Source organism: Struthio camelus, chromosome 1 (genome assembly GCF_040807025.1).
Source record: "Struthio camelus isolate bStrCam1 chromosome 1, bStrCam1.hap1, whole genome shotgun sequence".
NCBI classification, from domain to species: Eukaryota; Metazoa; Chordata; class Aves; order Struthioniformes; family Struthionidae; genus Struthio; species Struthio camelus.
In genome coordinates this window covers 62,596,704-62,616,724 of record NC_090942.1, presented here as the reverse complement: position 1 = coordinate 62,616,724, position 20,021 = coordinate 62,596,704, and the positions used below count along the sequence as shown (strand labels likewise).

Here is a 20,021-nt window from a genome sequence, read left to right as displayed (position 1 = left end):
TATAGGCAAATTCAGGCTGAAAAACAGATTAGATAAGCTCTGGAACTTAATGTAAAATTACCTTATCACAGACTTCAGAGGGTGCTGACAGTATTTTCCTTAATGGTGTTTCACAATGATTGGTGCTTAATTATTATAAAATAGGAAAAAATGTATTAAGCAATTTTCCGTTTGGCATTAAGCCAGAGTATTAGAGTTTAACACTTAGGGGCTTAAAGCATTAAATAGAGTGAAGTCTGTTCTTCTTCACCCTTAGCAATATCAATAATAGCTTAAAAAATGCACTTGCCAGTTGCTGTTCTGCAGATGTGACCCCTCTCAGAATGTATGAGATTTGCTGTGAGAGGTCAAAGTGCATGTTTCAAGGAACTTTATGCTCTTATTCATGTTTATGCTGAGAAATGCTGTGGTGCATGGAAAAGCAGGGATGAGTGTCTGTCTTTTCATTGCTTCAGATTTAGCTGTTTGTAGTCTTTTCTGGGGGATGGGGAAGGAGGAAGTTGATCTTAGCTGAAATGTTCTGCTGCTTCTAGGTGGTGAGTGGCCTCCTCAAGAGGCACTCTGCAGAGAGGAGTCCATCACCCTAATCATAAAATGCACTTTTGTGTGTTTTACCCAGTCCCTGTACTGTATGCCGTTGATTTCAATGGGAATAAGATATTTGGCTCTGTTTCTAGTTGAAAATGTCCTTGAACATGAATTGCTGGATGTATTTTTAGCAGGACTTCTCTTCTTTCCACCTTCTCTTCACCCTCACTTCTATTCTTTTCCAGTGTTGTTTTTGAAGTTATGCATATTGTGCTTATTAACAAACCTTCAGTGGGACATTTGAAGACAGAATATGAGTTATTATAAATAATGCTGCCTTAGAATAGGAGCAGTTTAACATAGTGATCTTTTGAAGTTGGTAGAATAGCACAAAAGGTGGGATTTCTTTAAATTAAAAAAAAAATACAGGGGAAAACAGAATTTGAGTAGAAATTTTCCTTTTTTCTGTTGCCAAATACTGAGTATGAGGTAGGAATTAGGGCAGTTGTTGAAGTGCACATTCTTTCTTCCACAGAATGAACGCTAAAAGTTTCCCAAAATGGTTATGTGTTGTACAACACGTATCTATTCTATCGACAGCCAGCTGTAGGAAGAAGCAGCTAGGAGCCTTGCAGTTCCAGGGCAGTGAGAGAAGGACTGTACTTGAGGATATACAGTCTCTTTGTGACAGTCTAGGGAAAATTAATAGGACAAAAGAGAACCCACTTATGTAGCTTCAAATTCCATTTGTTTGTTTTGTTGATTATTTATCAGAGGAAAAATGAGCACTTGGAAAAAGCCAGTGGCATCTCTCTTTCTGCTTTTTGTTTTCTGGTGTTCGCTTTTGTTGTTGTTTTTTTTACAAACCAATATGGTGTTGCTCTCAATAAAGAGCATGGGTGCAAAAAGATTCATATCTGCTTCTTTTATTACTTTTGCTTTGCTGGAATAGGCTATAATCCACTGCAGTTATGGAAGCAAAAGTGTGCTGCTGGATCCAAGCTAAAACTAGGAATATTTATTTCAGCTGACTGTGGAATTTTGATTCTTCAGAGTTTTTTAAGTTGCTAGTGTTGTTCAACCGCTTAGAGGCAACTGCTGCCCTCTCCTGCAAGGCAGTAGGGGCTTCCTGTGTAGAACTGAGTCATTCAAACAGAGCAAAGGCCTGTCCTACCAAGGGCTGGACAGTGACTGTGGCTCCTCCACGGGTGGAAGGCACACTGGTCTTCTAGGTGCAGCTGAAGAAAATGTCTGGTGCTGTCCCCAGTCTTGCAAGAGTTCCCTTTCCTCACAGCTCCTCTGTCCTCAGAAGCAGGACTAGCAGCTTATGCTGTGAGCTTGAACAAGAACCTAGCCATCAACCCGATTAGAAACTGGGTATTATGGGGTTGATTATAAGAATAAATGCAGTGAGATAAAACAAGATGTTTAAATATGCAAGTAATCAGAAATCTAGAGAAAGGTAACATAATCTTTAGGCTGAATACTTGAATTTTAGGTCATGATGAAAAATACTCACTTTCAATGGTAAGTGGTGGGACAAGGATATATTTGCATATCTTTATTTGAAACTAAAAACTTGTTTTCAAACACCATAGGTTGAACAGATTGAGGAAGGAACTCCTGGAAGATTGAAAGTTACAGCCAAATCCACAATGGAGAACCAAATAATTGAAGGGGAATACAATACTGTGAGTCCTTCATAATAAACTCTCTAAATATGTAAAAAACATGGAATACCTTCCATTTAATATTAAGATTTTGTGGGTTGTTTTTATCCATAGATTAAATTATTTTTTATTTTTAATCATTACAGTATGTTAATTGCACTCAGTCAACAGTGAGAAGTCCTAGAATCCATGCACATAAGCCCCAAGTACTTTGCCAAATGACCTGTGTGCTTTTGAAAACTCTGTTTTCTAGCTTTGGGATGTGGAGAAGCGTGGTCATGTGAAATTCATTGCAGGATTTGTCCCCAAGGTGATACTTGTCATAAACTATAAGTAATGATTTATAATAGCTTTCATAGTAACTGAAGCCTGCAGTTCTGGAGCTAGCATAAAACAATGACCCTTGTAAGAGCTAAGCCCAGTGTCATGTTTTCTCAAGATCTGTTGTTGATGCAGCATCTTCGTGAAAACACCTAATGCCCTCGGCAAGTCAGTCAGAGAGAACTTATTACACACCCAAAACAGTAAAATTGCACTGTGTGTGCAATGGGAGTGCATGAAAGTATGCCGTTACATGTGTGCCTGGCTGTTTCCATCACCTCCCACCTCACTCATTTTCTTAGGCCTTGATGCTGAAAGGAAAAAAGTTGTGAATAAATTATTTTGAGCTACTCAGAATGCATAAAGATGAGTGTTTGTGAGCCTGGGACTTTAGACTGCAAGTACTGTGTGCCAGTGACCTCATCCACCTGTACAGTGCTCCAGTTGTTCCATAACAAGGGTATGCCTCAGTGCCTAGGAGAAGGTTAAACAATAAGAGCAGTGCTGTCTCACAGTGTTTTAGTACTTTTTTCTTTTTTTGGTCCCTGGTAGTGAAAGTTTTTTGGCTTACAAATCAGTGCTATCTTTTCTTTAAGGAAACTTCTGATTTCTCATTGCCATTACATCTTTCCCTGAATTGCTGTCACTCAGTATAGAAGCTGTGAGCTATGTGTGACTCATTTGAAGATCTTCAGCTTTGAGGATCTGGCATACTTGATCATCTAAGAGACTTGAAGCAGGTCTCGGACTTCTTCAGCAGAGTTCTTAGTTGTCATATGAGAAGCACTGTGTAATTACCTGGGCAGTTGTCCAAGACTGTAAAGCACAGAGCACCTTTCCTTTGTGATAGTATGCATTTGAATTTGTTGCGTTTGTTAAGGTTGCCAGGTTGGTGGGATGAGTCAGAATGTAGTCTGTTCTGTCCATCATTCGGAACAAGTGCTGGTTTGTGTGGAGATAATATTCTCTTGGTTGAGAGCCTATAGAAGTAAATTATGATGTTTTCTGATTAAAGCAAAGATCATCTTACAGTCTTTTTATTTGTCCAAGTAACCTGAATTTCCTTCTAAAGAGCCCTTTCCTTATAGATCGGTTCATGGTCATCTTGGTAGGAATTTGGTATAACGCTTCGGTATGAAAAGCATGAGGAAATAAAATAGAATAATCCGACCCTAGCCAATTTGTTTAGAGTACTCTTGGAGTGTTTGTCCAAGAAAAGATATTTATCTATATTTAATCTTAGAAGTAAAACCTGGTACTGTTAGATCACAGTCAAGGTATGTCTTGTCTTGAACTCTGTGAAATGTACAAGGGGTAACAAACATGTTCATCTTAATGTGACTAAGCCAAGCTACTGATCTTTTCTACGTAATGGAAATACTGGATAGCAACATGCAAATACCCTTTTGAGGTTTTAGGAAGTAAGTAACATCTGCATTGCTGTTTTGCAGGTGTTGCTAGCAATCGGAAGAGATGCATGCACAAGAAAAATTGGTCTGGACAAAGTTGGAGTGCAGATCAATGAAAAGTAAGGACAGATGTTTGTACAGCACTGACTACTGAGCTTGTGTCATTTGCTACCACAGTGACAGGGGTACCACATGCACATTCAATTGCTGTGAGGAAATTATTTTTCCTCTGCTTGCTTATACTTGGTTAGGAGATTATTTAGCAGATAGCTGCGCTTTGTCACATAGTATTGCCACTTTTGTTTTTTTGATTTTAAAACATCAGTTCCTAAATGCCAGGAGTCAGAAACATCTGTTCTGTTCTGTCTAGGTTCACATACTGGAGGCTGTCAGCTTCTTCCAGTGACTGGGCTTTCTAGGATCTGACAGTAGTTCCTTGTACTCTTTTATTCTTGCGTCCTTTGTTTTTATATCTGCCACCTCTTAGGGTAGAGATTCAACCTCTTAGGCTAGAGATTGTTTTTTTCATACAGATGAAATGAAAGCTTTTAGTGTAGTGGATTTTGTTTACATTTTTTTAATGTAAATGCTGCTATATGTTTATTTTGGAATATAAGGTCAAAGTAGCATTCCTTAAACTCACGATTGGAGCCGGTGATGTGTTTTAGTTTTTTGGAGGAGTTCGTTTTTCAGTCTTAGAGCAACCCCTGGGAACAACCTGTTTCTGGTAGAGCAGTATTTCATGCTTGATGTTGTGAGGTGGCTGTGCTGGGGGTGGACCTGTTGGTAACGCTTTCAGTATTAGTAACTTTGAAATATCTAGACATGAGGGACCCAGACTGTACTCCCTTTAAGAAAATGAGCAGGACCATGAACTTGACTTCTTAGTCTGTGGGAGAGCAGTGCAGAGGACAGTTTGCATATGATCACAGTGATTGATGTTGCTGAAGGGAGTTGTTGCAGTGTTATAAAAAAGTGAGAGTTTTGGTTCACCCAAAACTGGCTCACCCATGCTGTCTTGTAGAACAGTACATATCTTCCTGACAGCATGATGACCATTACCAGCTTAATGGAATAAACCATAAAATTATTAGTGTAGACTGTGTATTTATAACAAGAGCAAAATCAAGAAAGTTGGATTTTAATATAGGAATTGCCACTAGTCCCTCTAATTTCTTAAGTAACTGTGTGGTTATTCCTACGCCTGTCTGTGTAGGTGTCCCTGTTACATGTGTTTCTTGCAGAGACAACTGCGCTATTTAATTTATTAATAAAGTGGGAAATATTACTAATTAAAAACTTCCATTAGTTCAATACGTTTAACACTAAAAAGCTTGCTGACTGTCCCTTAAGTAGGGACAGCTTGACCTGTGCCTATGTAGAAGCCTGAAGTTTATAGAAACTACTTCAGACAGTGGGTTGGAATTTCAGCAGTGGAGAAATCCTGTCCGTCTACTTAGCCCTAGTGAGGCCACATCTGCAGTGCTGTGTCCAATTCTGGGCTCCGCAGTACAGGAGAGAGACATGGCACTACTGGAGAGAGTCCAGAGGAGGGCTACGAAGATGACGAGGGGACTGGAGCATCTCTCCTATGAAGAAAGGCTGAGAGAGCTGGGCCCGTGTAGCCTGGAGAAGAGAAGACTGAGAGGGGATCTCATCAGTGTATACAAATACCTAAAGAGAGGGTATCAAGAGGATGGGGCCAGACTTTTCTCAGTGGTGCAACAGGGCAAAAGGCAACGGGCACAAACTGAACCACAGGCAGTTCCATCTGAACACGAAGAAAAACTTCTCTACTGTGAGGGTGACAGAGCACTGGAACAGTTGCCCAGAGAGGTGGTGGAGTCTCCTTTGCTGGAGATATTCAAAACCCGCCTGGACGTGATCCTGGGCAACGTGCTCTAGAGGACCCTGCTGGAGCAGGGGGGTTGGACTAGCTGATCTCCAGAGGTCCCTTCCAACCTCAACCATTCTGTGATTCTGTGAAATTCTTTCATCCTACAGTTTGAGTGGGAGAATATCTCTTCCTGTGATTCGTGGAGGTTGCCAATGCACAGCTCAGCTGGTAGTAAAGTATGCTGGGGAAAGGATTTATGCCTCACCAAAGAATTAATTCAGGAGATGAGTCACAACTTCATGGGCTACCTCCTTATCCAGTATGTAAATTTCTGTAGCTTTGGTAGAGTCACTAGTCTGCACTGGTTTACATTCTTGCCCGAGATTGTGAGGTTATGAACACAACTTCTTTCCCTTGTATTTCAAGTACATGTCCTGCAAAGGTTATTTACCCCTCCAGTCTTCACAGCAGAATACTTGTATCTTTTTTTCTTATTAATGCAAATTGTAGAACAGGAAAAATCCCTGTCAATGATGAGGAGCAAACAAATGTGCCATATATCTATGCTGTTGGAGATGTACTACAGGGCAAGCTGGAACTCACACCAGTGGCAATCCAGGCAGGAAGATTGTTAGTTCAAAGGCTTTATGCTGGAGCAACCATTAAGGTGAGTAACCAGTTTGCATGACACACTGCTCTAATTTTAAGTGCAATGTGCAAGTTTGTTTGTTTATGGAAAACTCTTAGTAGGCTTTTAAGGATTAGCTTCAATGGTCACTTTAATTTTCCCCTCGCAAAGATATTAGTGTAGATTTGTTCTTCTTATAGTGCAGTTTGAAATGAATGCCTTATGGATTCAGTAATAGTCTCTTTTTCCTCGTAAGAGATTTTATTTTTCTCTCTGGGTATAGTGATAATAAAATTAACTGAGATCATTTAACTGGATTTTAACACTATTGCCTTCCCTGTAAATGTCAGCAATCACCCCAGTTTCATTAAATTTATTAACTCTAATTCACAGACAATTTACTAACTCTTACCTGAGGTTGCTGAGTAGGATGAAAAGAGGGTTTGTGTTGCTCTTAACTTTCAATGTTATTTGCACTAATATTTTTACTATCTGTTCTTGTGTTTTCATTGTGGTACATAGTGAATTCTATTGCAAATTAAATATGAAGACAAAGAAAGATCAAATGTTCCAACAGATCCAACACACTTTTCTATCTGAGAAATTGAATTCATCAGTGCCTTGCTTACATTTCATACTAGCATCATTGTGGCTTGCAGTCAAGCTATGTTAGTCCAAATAGGAGTAACCTAGTATTGAGTTACATCGTATCTTTAAACTAGGAAAAAAGGAAAGTGCCTTTAAAGAACTATTATTCAAGCACTCATTGATGTGGGCGTTGGTCTCACCCTCATAACCATAGGGCAGGAGCATAAAGGTTTCCTCTTGTAAAGCCAGCTGAACTCATATCGGTTTCAGTTGTCAGCCAGATTTAGAGCCTGATTGAGTTGTGTATTGGTTGGCAGGTATTGCAGTAATAGAATTCTGAATTGCTGTGCATAATATCATTACCTCAGCCAGGTACGCTTTAAGAAATCTGTAGCTAGAGGCAGGATTTTTTTTTTTTTGGACAGTACTAGGAATATGGCTTAATTTACAGTTTGTGCCAGATAACTGTCTCTCAAGGTACGAAAGCCTTCATACTGCCAAAGAAAGCATCATCTCTTTCAGTGAATCCAAGAAATGAGTAACTACTTAGATGGGATCCTGACTTACACTGCTGTTTTAATAGATGCAGAAAAGGTGATTGTATGAAGCATAATGAAGTGGCATAGGTAGGTGAGGAGAGAATAACAAACAGCAATTTAGTTGATCCTCAATCACAAAATAAATGAGTTTGAGTTGCAATTGGTAGAAATTAAAATTAGTAGAAGGTAATTAGCGAAATTAATTAGAACTGGCCAACTTGATAGTCTTCTACAGTAAAATGACTAATTTGGTGGAGAAGGAGAGAGCAGTGGATATTGTTTATCTTGACTTTAGCGAAACTTTTGCCACTCCTTCCCATAACATCCTCATAGACAAACTAATGAAGTATGCACTAGATAAGTCGACAGCGAGGTGAACTGAAAGCTGGCTGAACTGCCAGGCTCAAAGGGCTGTGGTCAGCAGCATGAAGTCCAGCTTCATGGAGGCTAGTCACTAGCGGTGTAGCATAGGTGTGGATACTGGAGCTAATACTGTTTAACATCTTTATTAATGACCTAGATGATGGGACACAGTGCACCCTCTGCAAGTTTGCAGATGATACAAAATTGAGAGCAGTGGTTGATACATCAGAAGGTTGTTCTGCCATTCAGAAGAACCTTGACAGGCTGGAAAAAATGGGCTGAGAGGAACCTCATGGAGTTCAACCCAGGGAAATGCAGAGTCCTGCAGCCGAGAGGGAATAACCCCACGCACCGGTACAGGCAGAGGCCCGCTGTCTGGAAAGCAGCTTTGCAGAAAAGGCCTCAGGGTTCTGGTGGGCAACAAGTTGACCATGAGCCACGAATATGCCTTGAAGGCAAAGGTGACAAATGGCATCTTGGGCTGTGGTGAGGAAAAGCACTGTCAGCAGGTTGAGGGAGGTGATCCTTCCCATCTACTCAGCACTGGTGAGACCACATCAGTGTCCGTTTCTGGGCTGTGCACTACAAGAAAGACATTGGCACACTGGAGCGAGTCCATCAAAGGGCCATGAAGATAGTTAAAGGACTGGAGCATCTGATATGCAAGGAGAGGCTGAGAAAGCTGGAACTGTTTAGCCTCAGAAAGAGAAGGCTCAGAGGCAATGCTGTCAATGAGTATGCAAACCTGATGGGGAGATTAAAGAAGATGGAACTAGACTCTTCTCAGTGGTGCCCAGTGGCAGGACTAGAGGCAATGGGCGCAAACTGTGATACAGGAAATTCTATTTAAACATAAGAAAAAAATCCCTGTGAGAGTGGTCAGACACTGTAATAGGTTGCCCAGAGAGGCTGTGGAGTTTTCCATCCTTCAAGGTACTCTGAACTAACTGGACGCAGCCCTGAGCAAACTGCTCTGAGCAGGGGAGTTGGACCAGATGGTCTTCAAAGGTTCCTTCCAACCTCAGTGATTCTGTGTGTGATTGTGTATAACTGATATAATTTGCAATATAAGTTTGCAGCAATCACACACACACACACACACACACACACACACACACACACACACTTGTAGAGGTACAGATACAGCATCTCCCCCTCCTCTTTTCTGTGTTTGCTTTTAAGCAGGAGGAACCACTGAAACACTAAAGCTCCAGTAAAGGCAGCAGCAAATGTTTGGCTTCCATGGTATGTGATGAGGCACAGGGTATCAGCTCTGGTTTTCACTGTCCCCCCAAATGGTTCTAGTTCATGTCTTTGGCTCTTTGGCATCTCTTAGGCTGCAGTTGATTATAAAGAAGATGGGTTTTGGAAGTTGGTATTGTCTGTACAGCATCACTTGCTAAAAATATTATGCTTTGTTGAAGAAGTTGAACAATATACTTTTTATCTCCAGTGAAACCTGTGATCTGATACATTGTAAAGCAGGGCACTGAATTTCCTCTTCCTTCTTAATCCATGCATATTAATGTCAGTGTGGCTTTAAACCAACTTTTTGTTGGTGCTCTAGTTAACACCTCTGAGAGGGACAGGACCCAGAAAAAAAAAAAGCAGCGTTCAGAGTTATGAATAATCCAGCTTTTCTTCCTGTGTTTCAGACTGCTGAAGTATTAGCCAGTGTGCTGATACATGACTGATACTGTGTGTTTTTTGTTTTATTTTGAATACTGCACAGTGTGACTATGTGAATGTTCCAACAACAGTGTTCACTCCCTTGGAGTATGGAGCCTGTGGGTATTCTGAAGAGAGTGCAGTGATGACGTTTGGGGAGGAAAACATTGAGGTAAATGCCTTCATTTCATCTGGATGTTAAGTTTTCCAAATATGTGCTTGGAAATAGCATTAAGAGTTGATTAAAACAGCATTCTTTGCTCTGATTTACAGGCAGGAGGATACTAGGTACATTTTTGTCTTTCTAGGCAGTCCCTAAGTATGTTCTAAAAATAGTCCCCAATTCTGATAGTTCTGGTTACAAAAATGTTCTTTTTTTTTGGCAAACTGGGCTTGTAGGTAGAATATTTGTTTAAAAAAAAGGTTTCTTTGTGTTTACAAATGCTTGAGGGATAAATTAAAGGTGGGTATGTGTTGGCTGCAGTAAATTGGTTTTAATGTCAAAGCTGAGCTTGTAGCTACAGTGTGGCAAATTCCTTGCCAGGGTGATTTTTCCTTTATAAAGTCAAATAATGTTGCTACATTCATTTTTGCTGTTTGTTTTGACTATGCAAGCAGATAGGTGCTTAATTTTCCTCTTGTGAGTAGTCCCTTTTCATTCACTGGGATAGCTCTCAGGAGTGAAATTAGACATATGTAAGCGCTTACTGCCTCAGGCTGTTCTTGCAAAATAGAGTACAGACCATAGTATAAAAAGCAGGAGAGAAGGGAGTCTGACAGTAGATTGAACTTCTTTTATGTCCCAAGAAGATCCCTTCTGGAACATGATTTGGGGAAATAATCAGATAAGTGGCAGTTCATAAATTTGAGAACTTGTCTCCCTCTTAGGTTTATTCAAATACACTTTTGGAACTGGACTATGGAGAAAAGAACAAAATGTTACTTTAAATCGCTGTGTCAATCACTTTTAACAGGACTATAGCACAGGAGCTGAAATTCTGTTCTGCCCGCAGAGTTTGTATACACACAGTCAAATTTTTGTTATTGAGTCAAATTCTTGCTGTTACATGTGAAACACTGGGGTCTTTGTTGTGGAAAATGCGCTCACTGTTTTCAAAGCCATTTTTGAAAACGTGCTTTAAAGTATCTGGAAACATTTGTGTTCTGGCTAAATCCTAATTTAGTTTATTCTGGCCTCCTTATCGTGTCACTGTATTGGCTTTTGCTTTTGTTTTGTATGCTTCAGTGGCACTATTGAATTGCATTCGTCATCCAGACGTGCTTAATTTCAGTGCTGGGTAACAGAATGTTTATAAATGCTTTGTAGCCCCGTTAATATGGAAAACACTGAGCTGTCGCTCCTTATTTGTGAAGGGACATATTATTACGGGAGTTGCAATTAATTAAAAAGTTCTCTCAGATAGTAATCAATTTGAGATTAGTTTATAATGAGTGCTGGAGGGAGTTCTGGGTATAGCTGTTTCTTAAAACACCCAGTCATTTTCTGATATGTGCTATGCAGGTGGATGGGCAGACTTATCCTCAGCTGAGTATCTGTCCAGTGACGTAGGTTGGGGCAGTCAGAAAATGTGGTTTTTATGTGTACCATTCATTCCTTTCCCTTTTTCAGTGATGCATCATCTCAGAGAGCCTGGAAAAATCATTGCCTGATCTCTCCTGAGCCTAGGCTCTGTGGCTATTTCTTTCCTTTTAGTGTGCTGAGAAATACTTTTCCTTCATCCCAGGTAGACCCAGTGACAATACAACTTTCCATAAGGGAAGCTTCTCTTTATCTGGTTTAACGAGGGCATACGAGGCTTTAACGAGCCTGGATGTGTGATACTCCTGTGGCTTCTTTTTTAATTACTGGATGACACTAATGCTTATTTTATAGTAGCTTCCTTATTTGGCTTCCATCAAGGGAAAAGATTCTCATCCTAATTTCAAGTATTCCAAATTGTATGTGTATGTTGGTTGCTAATGAAGAGATATTAGTCAATGTTTCACACCTGTGTTGCGTCATGATTGTTGACAGTTTTTACAGGTGTGATATTTCAAAAGCCTTGTCCTCCTAAGTCTGCTTTAATTGCAGTCAGTAAAGCTCTGCCCGTGGAGGTAGATGATGCAAATTTAGGATAATGTGGCAGCTTTTGGAAGATCATATTCTGTGCTGTGAAATGACAAATCTTTCTTTAACCTCTTTGTTATATTTCCAGGTGTACCATAGTTATTTCTGGCCCCTGGAGTGGACTGTCCCATCTAGAGACAACAACAAATGCTACGCAAAGATAATTTGCAATATTCAAGATAACGTAAGTGCATTTTTTTTGCTCCAGAGAAAGCAGCAGCTGCATGCTCATGTTAGAGGCCAGTGATACCACGGCTATAAATGGGATACTTTTAACAAATTACAAATGAATTTACATTTTTCTACCTTTTTGACATTTTGCATATTTGTAATGAGCCAATATTTTTGTTTATAGAAAAATGGCCCTTAATAAAATACACAATTCTGAAATTGCCATTGATATATGATATTTCTTCATATAGGTAAAATACAGGTAGAATTCATTACTCACTTTGAAAAGTGAGTGAATCAATGCATGTAAAACATGTTAAAAGTTTTTATCTGTTGATCTTAACTCCCCCTTCTCTACACCTGGCGGTTCTTTTCTGGGGAAATCTTTGCTCTGAAGTTAAGGTCACTCAGAACCCATTACATCTTGTGATCTTTACAAATGCATGTCTCTAATCTTGTTAGAATGATCTCAAGAGTTTTATAATCTATCTTGCCTGCACAAATCTCATTTACAGTGATAATGCCAGGATTATCCTTGGACTAGGATAAAACTAGGATGAAACTTGCTGGTTATGTACCTGCTGAAGCACAAACAAAATTAGATTGGTTAGAAGAATTGGTATGTCCCCCTCTGAATGATCATCATCTATTTAATTTTTCAAATCCAACAAAGTTTTTATTAATGTGCTGCTAAGAATGTATTCTTGTTAAGATAGTGGCAAAGAACTACCAGTGCTATTAAAGTTTTGGATCTATTTTACCTGTTTTCTCCTCTCATCAGATGCAGATTTAATTATCTGCAGTTTTTCTCATCAGCATGTCTCACACTTTGTAAAGTCTACCAACCTAATTTTGCCCATTTCCTGTTTCTGGAGCAGCTTCCACTAGTGTGGAAGCTATTTTAGAAGCCATGCTAATGTTCCTAATCCTAAGTTAGATGAAGAAAACGGGAAGACTTAATGGGGATTTAAAGTGTTTCGTTAATTTTGTTTCCTTTTCTTGTCCTGAAAATTAGAAATGCATTTAAACATTTAGAGGTAGAGTTGAAGGTTATTCAGGGTGAAAATTTTGTTCATAAACTATGTAAATTTATAATGGAAACGGTAGTTATCCCAGTTTCATTGTGTTTATATAAAAATAAAAACAAAGGACTTTTAAAGGGAAATAAGTTCTGTTCTGTTTTAGCTATTATTTAATCTTAGATTTTCTTCTAAGGTAATTCTCAGTCCTCACACTTAGTGAAGGAAAAATAACCATACAGAGTACTCAGTATCTGTACTTCCTTAGATGCATTAGGAGGAAGAACAGATAACTTCTGATACCCAGCTGGGCTAGATCTGTGCTCAGCAAAATCTGATTAATACCATGAAAGCCAGTGAGGACCATGATAGTTGGCATCTGCCAAATGAGACAAACTTTCTTTAAGAAAAGCAAGTCAAGTCAGCTCAGCTCATTCTCTTGAGTATTCAGTTCAGTTTTACATATTTTGCAGTTGAACAGTAGTGCAGCTGTGAGAGAAGTAAAGCATGAGGTGATAATATCTTCTCTGTAACTTGTCTTTCAGTTTGTTTTGCCAATCTCGAGATATAGTCTCTCCCAATGACAGTGAGCGGTGCAAAAACAGTTGTCTTTGGTTTAGTTAGAATGCACCTCTGGTCACATCAGTTAGCCAGAATTTTAGCTTATGACCCTTTTTACGTAAGCAGCTATCAAACTGTTCTTCAACAGAACAGGGTTTTTCAACAGATGTGTGTCATATAGCCCTGATGTTGCAAGTCTTTGTACACATGCCCATCTTTAGTTAGGCAAGCGGTCTGGTGGAATGAGTAGAATAGCTTGTCTGAATAAAATTAAAATGTCTGTTTGCAAATTGGACATACAAGGTAATCAAGCATAGATCATACCATGTGCTAAATTTGTATGCTCTTGATGTAAGCAGAGGACTTCTGCACAAAACTTTCTAAGGAAGCTGATTCTTAAGTTTGCAGTTGAATCTTTTCCTTTGCAGAGAGAGGACAAAATGCTATCCTGCTGTGTCCCGTCTCTTGGCACTAATGATAATTTACATTTGTGTGGTTACATTAATTGGTGGTATATTTCAGGGACTGATGAAATTACATACTTTCAGTGGAGGGGGAAAAAAAACCTATTATAGATTGTCTAAAGAGAACTGAATGCATGAGTGTTTCCATTTGCTTGTTATTTAGGAGAGAGTCATTGGTTTCCATGTCCTTGGTCCAAACGCTGGAGAAGTTACCCAAGGGTTTGCAGCTGCTATTAAATGTGGCATGACAAAAGAACAGTTGGACAGCACCATAGGAATTCATCCAGTCTGTGCAGAGGTTTGTATATAAAGTCACCTTCATATCCCAGCTTTTGTAACGTTCTCGGATAAGATGTTGGAAACCTGAATACCAGAATTTTATTAAAGTGTTTGGGGAAGGAGGAACAATGTAGGAGAAGGCACAAAAGTAATTTTGTTTAAACCCAAATGTTAATTTTATAATTATAATCTAGGATCTTACCTGGGATTTTTTTTGATTTATTAATTTGCTTAATATTTATAGTCTCCCCTAATCCAGTGCTCCCTCTACTGGGGACTACAGAATTTTTCTCACGCTCAAAAACCCGTTTATAAAGGCTTCAAATACTGTTTATACTAAATTGGCTGTCAAAGCTGATTTTTTAGCTCACAGGAGTAGATTTGTAGGCCTACTCGAAATAGGCCTATGAACTGGTGCTGTAGAACAGGACCAGCTACATGATGATTTTTCTATTAAATGCCGCCCTTTTAGAGATCCCTCCTTTACCCGTTCTTTGTCCTCACTTTTGGAATGAGGCACAAGAAGCAGCACAAGCATCTCTTCTTGTGTTTGTCTTGCTGTTCCTCTTTTAATGAAGATCTGAAGCCTCTTTAGAGGGTGAGAGACAGCTCCTCTTTGGTGTAAATCAGAGATGCTCCAACTGATTTTCGTGGCGCTATGACCAGTGTATATTAGGTGAGGATCCCAGTCAACTGTGTGACCTCTGTTAGTAGGTCTTTGTACAGAGTCTGTGTTTTTAACGTGTATATGTTTTAGCTACAAAGTGGAATAGCACCACGATGCCAGTCTGCAAAAGTGAAGTCCAATTCTCTGTTTTGTTTTTCCGAACTGATACAGTGTAAGCAGTATAACATGAGCTCCATAATATAAAGAACTGCTAGCAATTTGAGTCATCTTCAAAGCATCTGCAGTAAAGTTTCTACTTTCTCCTGTAATATCGTGTTATAATGGTGTTCCTGGAAGCCTTTGAAGTGGCGGCAGCAAGCTCTTATTTTATCAGAGGCCCTGTAGAGGTGAAAGTCTGAGTGAGGCATTCAAACCTGTGAACTCAAGTAGGATATTAGCATATGCAGTGTGAAGAGAGGATGATAGTCATAATTTATTCTGGACATCTGAGCTGCTAACATTGAAACTGAATGGAATGATGATTAGCCATAATTTAGGTAGATAATTTCAGCTGATCATATTTACCTGGGTGCAGGAGGAGGAAATTGGCTCAGGAGGCACACACGAATTAAAAGGTCAGGGGAAGAGTGATTGTTTTTAGTGCCAATAGTCAAAGATCTTTTTCTATGCCTGTTACTTAATCCCATCTGTTATACAGTCAACAAAAATGGAAGTGCAAGGATGGTAGTCTTTCATTTTAAAAAATCCTTTACATTTTTTTGACATTTGTAGGTATTACACATATCTGGATGAATGGAATGGTGGATAGTATCAGCTTTTTTTTAATCTTAGACCTATGAACAGGCTAAGGGAAAGGAAGTCTGATCTCAGTAAGAAGGTGGCAGGATTGTTAAGTCAAATACTGCCATCTTCACTGGCATTAGGATCGTTTAATTTCCCAGAGTCTCAAATGAAACGTAATATTACTCAACTTAAAGAAGACGGTAAGAGCGAGGTTCCTGTTCTCTCTGCTTACAAACTGAAGCCAAAGTTTGCTTTCCTTATTTGAGCAGCGTCTTATTCTGCAAAGAGTCTGAAGTCAAAATGGAATTTTTTGCAATGTAAAATACGTGAACGCAGAGTGGTAAGACCTCAGCCTTGCAGAGAATTGCCTTTCACCCCAGACTCTACTGCACTGCTTGAAATACAGGCATGTATAATTGAGCATCTGTGATGAAGGGAAAGTGTTTTTTGAAAGCTGGGGTGATTCTGTGAGTTAGTTAATGACTGCTTTCCAATAATTACCAAATGGCTCCCAGCTGACTCACCGGAGTCGGGGAGCTGCGCGGTCCCCATAGCCGTTGGAGTTGGCTAGCATGCCCAGAGTTTGTGATAGGGTCAAGAAGGAAGCAGATAAAAGTTTGCACACTTTCATCTTTATTGTTATTTCAAAGTGAAAAATGAAAATTCTCATATGTTATCAGCCTGTGGATCAGAGCTGAAGGGTTAGAAACGCTATCTCAAACCACGCACCATAGTTAGTTTAAATATATTTCTGTTCCTCTGCCATATACATTAGACATGCATTTGTCTTCCTGATTTGTGCATAATGCTTTACATGCTTGTAGAAAGTGGAAGAGGTATATCATTTATTGATGATGTTCTCCAAAGAGCTGCTAGCAGCCTTAATGCAGCAAAGCTTCTACTTAGAGAACTGCAGGGCTTTCAGATCCCCATTATCTTTAGATACTTCAGTGTTATTTGCATAACTGAAATGTGCACATTCTTTATTCTGTGCTAAGTTTATTCTTCCTGAGAGATGCCTTTGATGATAGCTAATTACTGCAACTTTGAACCATTTAGACAGAAGTGGTTTTGATTTCCTGTATTCCTTTCTATATTGTATGTGTGCAAAACAATGCAATCATTTGCATAGTAAAGTTCCAATATTAAATGAGGTTTGGTAGAATTCGTTTTCCTTTAGAATTTTTGGCACTTTTTAATTTTACAATAATTATTCTTGAATGTGTTTTCTTTAACATGAGCTGAAAGCAGTAAAGATTGAGCTAGGTTTACCGAGTGTTTCTTAGCTATTGTCCAGAAGATTAAAAAAAAAACCCAGACATAACATCTAGATCAGCAACCAGTTCCACGTTTCCATAATATTGGGAATGGTACAGAGGCAAAATTTATGTTCTCTTGAAATGCTGCTGCCTGAGGTTAACTTCACTTTCACAAAGAAGAAATCCTCCTTGAGCCATAAAGATACATGCGCATTAGTTGTACAGACTGGAGAGTGTTATTGCTGAGCTCATTCCCACTGTGCAAACTTAAGGGCAGTAAGACAAAAGGTGGTATAAAGCCATCTGACGTCCCTTAATTGTTTCTTCTCCACTGCAAAAGGAAGACCATAAGGCAAATTAAGAGAGTATTTTTGTGTGTGTATACCATTTAGTGGCAAGGATTTTATATGCATGTTTTTCATTTATTATTTTATTACTGTGATTTAAAAATGGCTGTGGTTTTAAGCATTGTGCCCAAGTTAATTGTCCAGAAGATTCATTTTGGCATACTGAAAATATTTTTGTTTCTTTCTTTTAAGATATTTACCACACTCTCTGTGACTAAGCGTTCTGGTGGAAATACCCTTCAGGCTGGATGCTGAGGTTAAAGACTCCCATTGTCGCTATTGCCAGAGACTGACTTTCATTGCTGTGGCTGACTTGTGCAGTTCAGAAGGAACATTTTGAGAGAAATCATCATCAAACCTCTGCAGAACTGTTTAAATCTTAACTGAAGCGTTCCGTTATTCTATGGCGAAGAGCACTGTGGGAGTTCAGTCACTTGCAGTGATTGGATGGCAATCAGCAACGCAATGGGAATATTGACTATTGAGCTGTTGCGTAGCAGGGCATTGAACAGAATGCTGTCATGAAATCACAGCCTGCAGCCAGCGTTTCCTGGTGGGCAGTGATGGAAGAACTGTTAGCACAGCTGCACAATAACTTTTTTTTCCCCTCTCTCTTTTATTACCTGTACAAAGAGCTTCCTAATTCAAATGTATTACCACAAGTCCAGATAATTGTATAGTCTCTGTGTGCTAAGTTATAAAGCTGCAACTGCAAGTTCTCTTCATGAGCATACTTTTTATCAGATGACAGTCACATAGGTGAGGCATGCCTAGGGACAGGAGATTCTAGCTACAAGTTTGATCATGAGGAAGAAAATATCCTTGCAGAAAGGCTTAGTACCATCTAGAACAGCATTTTGGCTTCCAAATTGACTCCGTCACCATTTTTTATTTTAGAGATATTTATTTGTGAAAATGTTTTCCTTGATGAGTCAGGAAAATACTTTTAAGGCATTGCTATATAGAAAAGCTTTTTCCTGATAGTCACAACCATGTATGTACACAGATGTTATCTTTTTAGCTTTATCTTGCAGCTTATGTGGTTATAATTCATCCACTTTCGGAACTGACAGAACTCCAATTTGGAATAAGTTATTTTACCAAGAGCTTTATAGAGCTTCATTCAATTTGAATAAATTCTTCCTTTACACATGGGCTATTGTATGCTGCGTTGTTTCTGGTCTGAAGTGGCCACTTTGAGCGCAGCAGCATGGAGGCAGTCCGTCCTTCAGGTTAGTTGGGCTATACAGTCAAAAACCAACCAACCAGACAAACAAAACTCCCCCCAACTTCCAAAAACCTTCAAGGTAAAAATCTTCAAGGTAGACAAGGCCTAAAGCTATTTTTAGTTCCACATATGCTTTGTTTTGTATTTAATTAAGAAAATAATACTTTTTAAACAGATTTCCCTTAAAAATGACAAACAGACTTACTTTCTTGAGTATTCCTCCTGTGCTGGATAAACTGCATACGTATTTATCAAGAAATGGTAAAGTGCTTCTTTGTAATGGAAATGAATCTTCTTTTTGATCTGGTTCTTCATTTCCCTCTGTTTTAGCAGGAGGTTACAGATTACTAACAGTTCTTGGGAGTTCAGTATTGCAGTGTGAATAAGGGTTAAATTATCCAGCTCCTTGAGCAGAAGACTTTATGCCTAAATTTCTACCCAGTAACAAATTCATCTTTTACTGCTGAATTTTCTATAATAGTGTGTTAAGTTATTTTTATAAACTCAAACATAACTGAAGGATTTTTGAACATGTTTTATGTGGTATCAGAACAATCTGTGGTGTTATTTTTCTGGCCAGTTCATTGAATAAATGCAATATTGCACAAACAGGTGCTCAGTTTGATGGATCTTTCAAGCAAAGAAATAAGGTGATAGCAAGAAGACTCTTTTTTTTTTAAGGCCAGAAGAGGCCACTTGGATAAACCTAGTTGTAACTGTTTAATCTTTTGAGTTTTGAAGGTACATATTGCTCTGAAAACTGGGTTTGGGGGTTTTTTTGGTGCACGTTTTTTTTTGCATGTTAAAGATATACAAGGGATTTACTTAAGGAATGAATTAGGGATCCAACTTTAATATTTAACAGTGTTTGTACTAGCTGCCATATATATAACTTCAAAAAAAACAGGAGTACAGTTTCATGAGCTGTTCAGCTATGTAGTTGTTCATATTTAAGCACAGGGATCGCAATGTTTTCAAAGATGTCTGTAAGGAAGTCAGACCCTGGAGTGTAGGAATTATGGTAGGTATGAGCTTGGCTTCACAAGGTTGGACCATATACGTATCTGTCCTTTTTCACGGATCATGTCCTCATTAATAATGTGCACTTTCTAAACTAGTGACATTTTTATAATTTATTGGGGAGGAGGTTTCTTTCATTTTCACTTAAATTTAAAACTGTGAGTTGGTTTTGTTTTGGGAGTTCTTTTTTTGTTTGTTTGTTTTTTTTCTAACTAAGGTTTCTTCTTGTTTCTCCTAGAAGGAAAACATTTTCTGGTGTGTGTTTCAGTATCATCTCTGCATGATGATGCATATATGATATGATAACATCACAAAAGGCTGTTTTAATTGCCAAAGCCAAGTATTTAATGTTTGTATCAAATTAAGCATACATTTGGTCATGCATGCTTTGGAAATATATGCTAGAAAATGTAACATAGTAACCAGTATTTATATTCAGCCCATTTTCTATTCTTTATTAATTATTAACATTTTTTGGAACTCGTACCAGAGTGCAAATCAAAATCTGTCTAAGATATTTCAGATAAAAATGCAGACGATCACCACTTTTCATAAACTTTAGCAGAGAATTAGAGTTCACTGG

General features: G+C 38.8%; 1 protein-coding gene across 1 annotated transcript in view; it reads left to right on the top strand.

Moving 5' to 3' along the window:
* Window positions 1-19,024, top strand: part of TXNRD1 (thioredoxin reductase 1) — a 41,774-nt gene extending 22,750 nt beyond the window's left edge. The window contains exons 9-15 of the mRNA XM_068944233.1: window positions 2,127-2,219; window positions 3,971-4,047; window positions 6,276-6,432; window positions 9,616-9,723; window positions 11,768-11,863; window positions 14,058-14,192; window positions 17,383-19,024. Of these exons, the coding sequence (XP_068800334.1) occupies window positions 2,127-2,219; window positions 3,971-4,047; window positions 6,276-6,432; window positions 9,616-9,723; window positions 11,768-11,863; window positions 14,058-14,192; window positions 17,383-17,445 (729 nt within the window). The 3' untranslated portion in view covers window positions 17,446-19,024. The remainder of the gene's footprint in view (window positions 1-2,126; window positions 2,220-3,970; window positions 4,048-6,275; window positions 6,433-9,615; window positions 9,724-11,767; window positions 11,864-14,057; window positions 14,193-17,382) is intronic.
* Window positions 19,025-20,021: the final 997 nt, after the last annotated feature.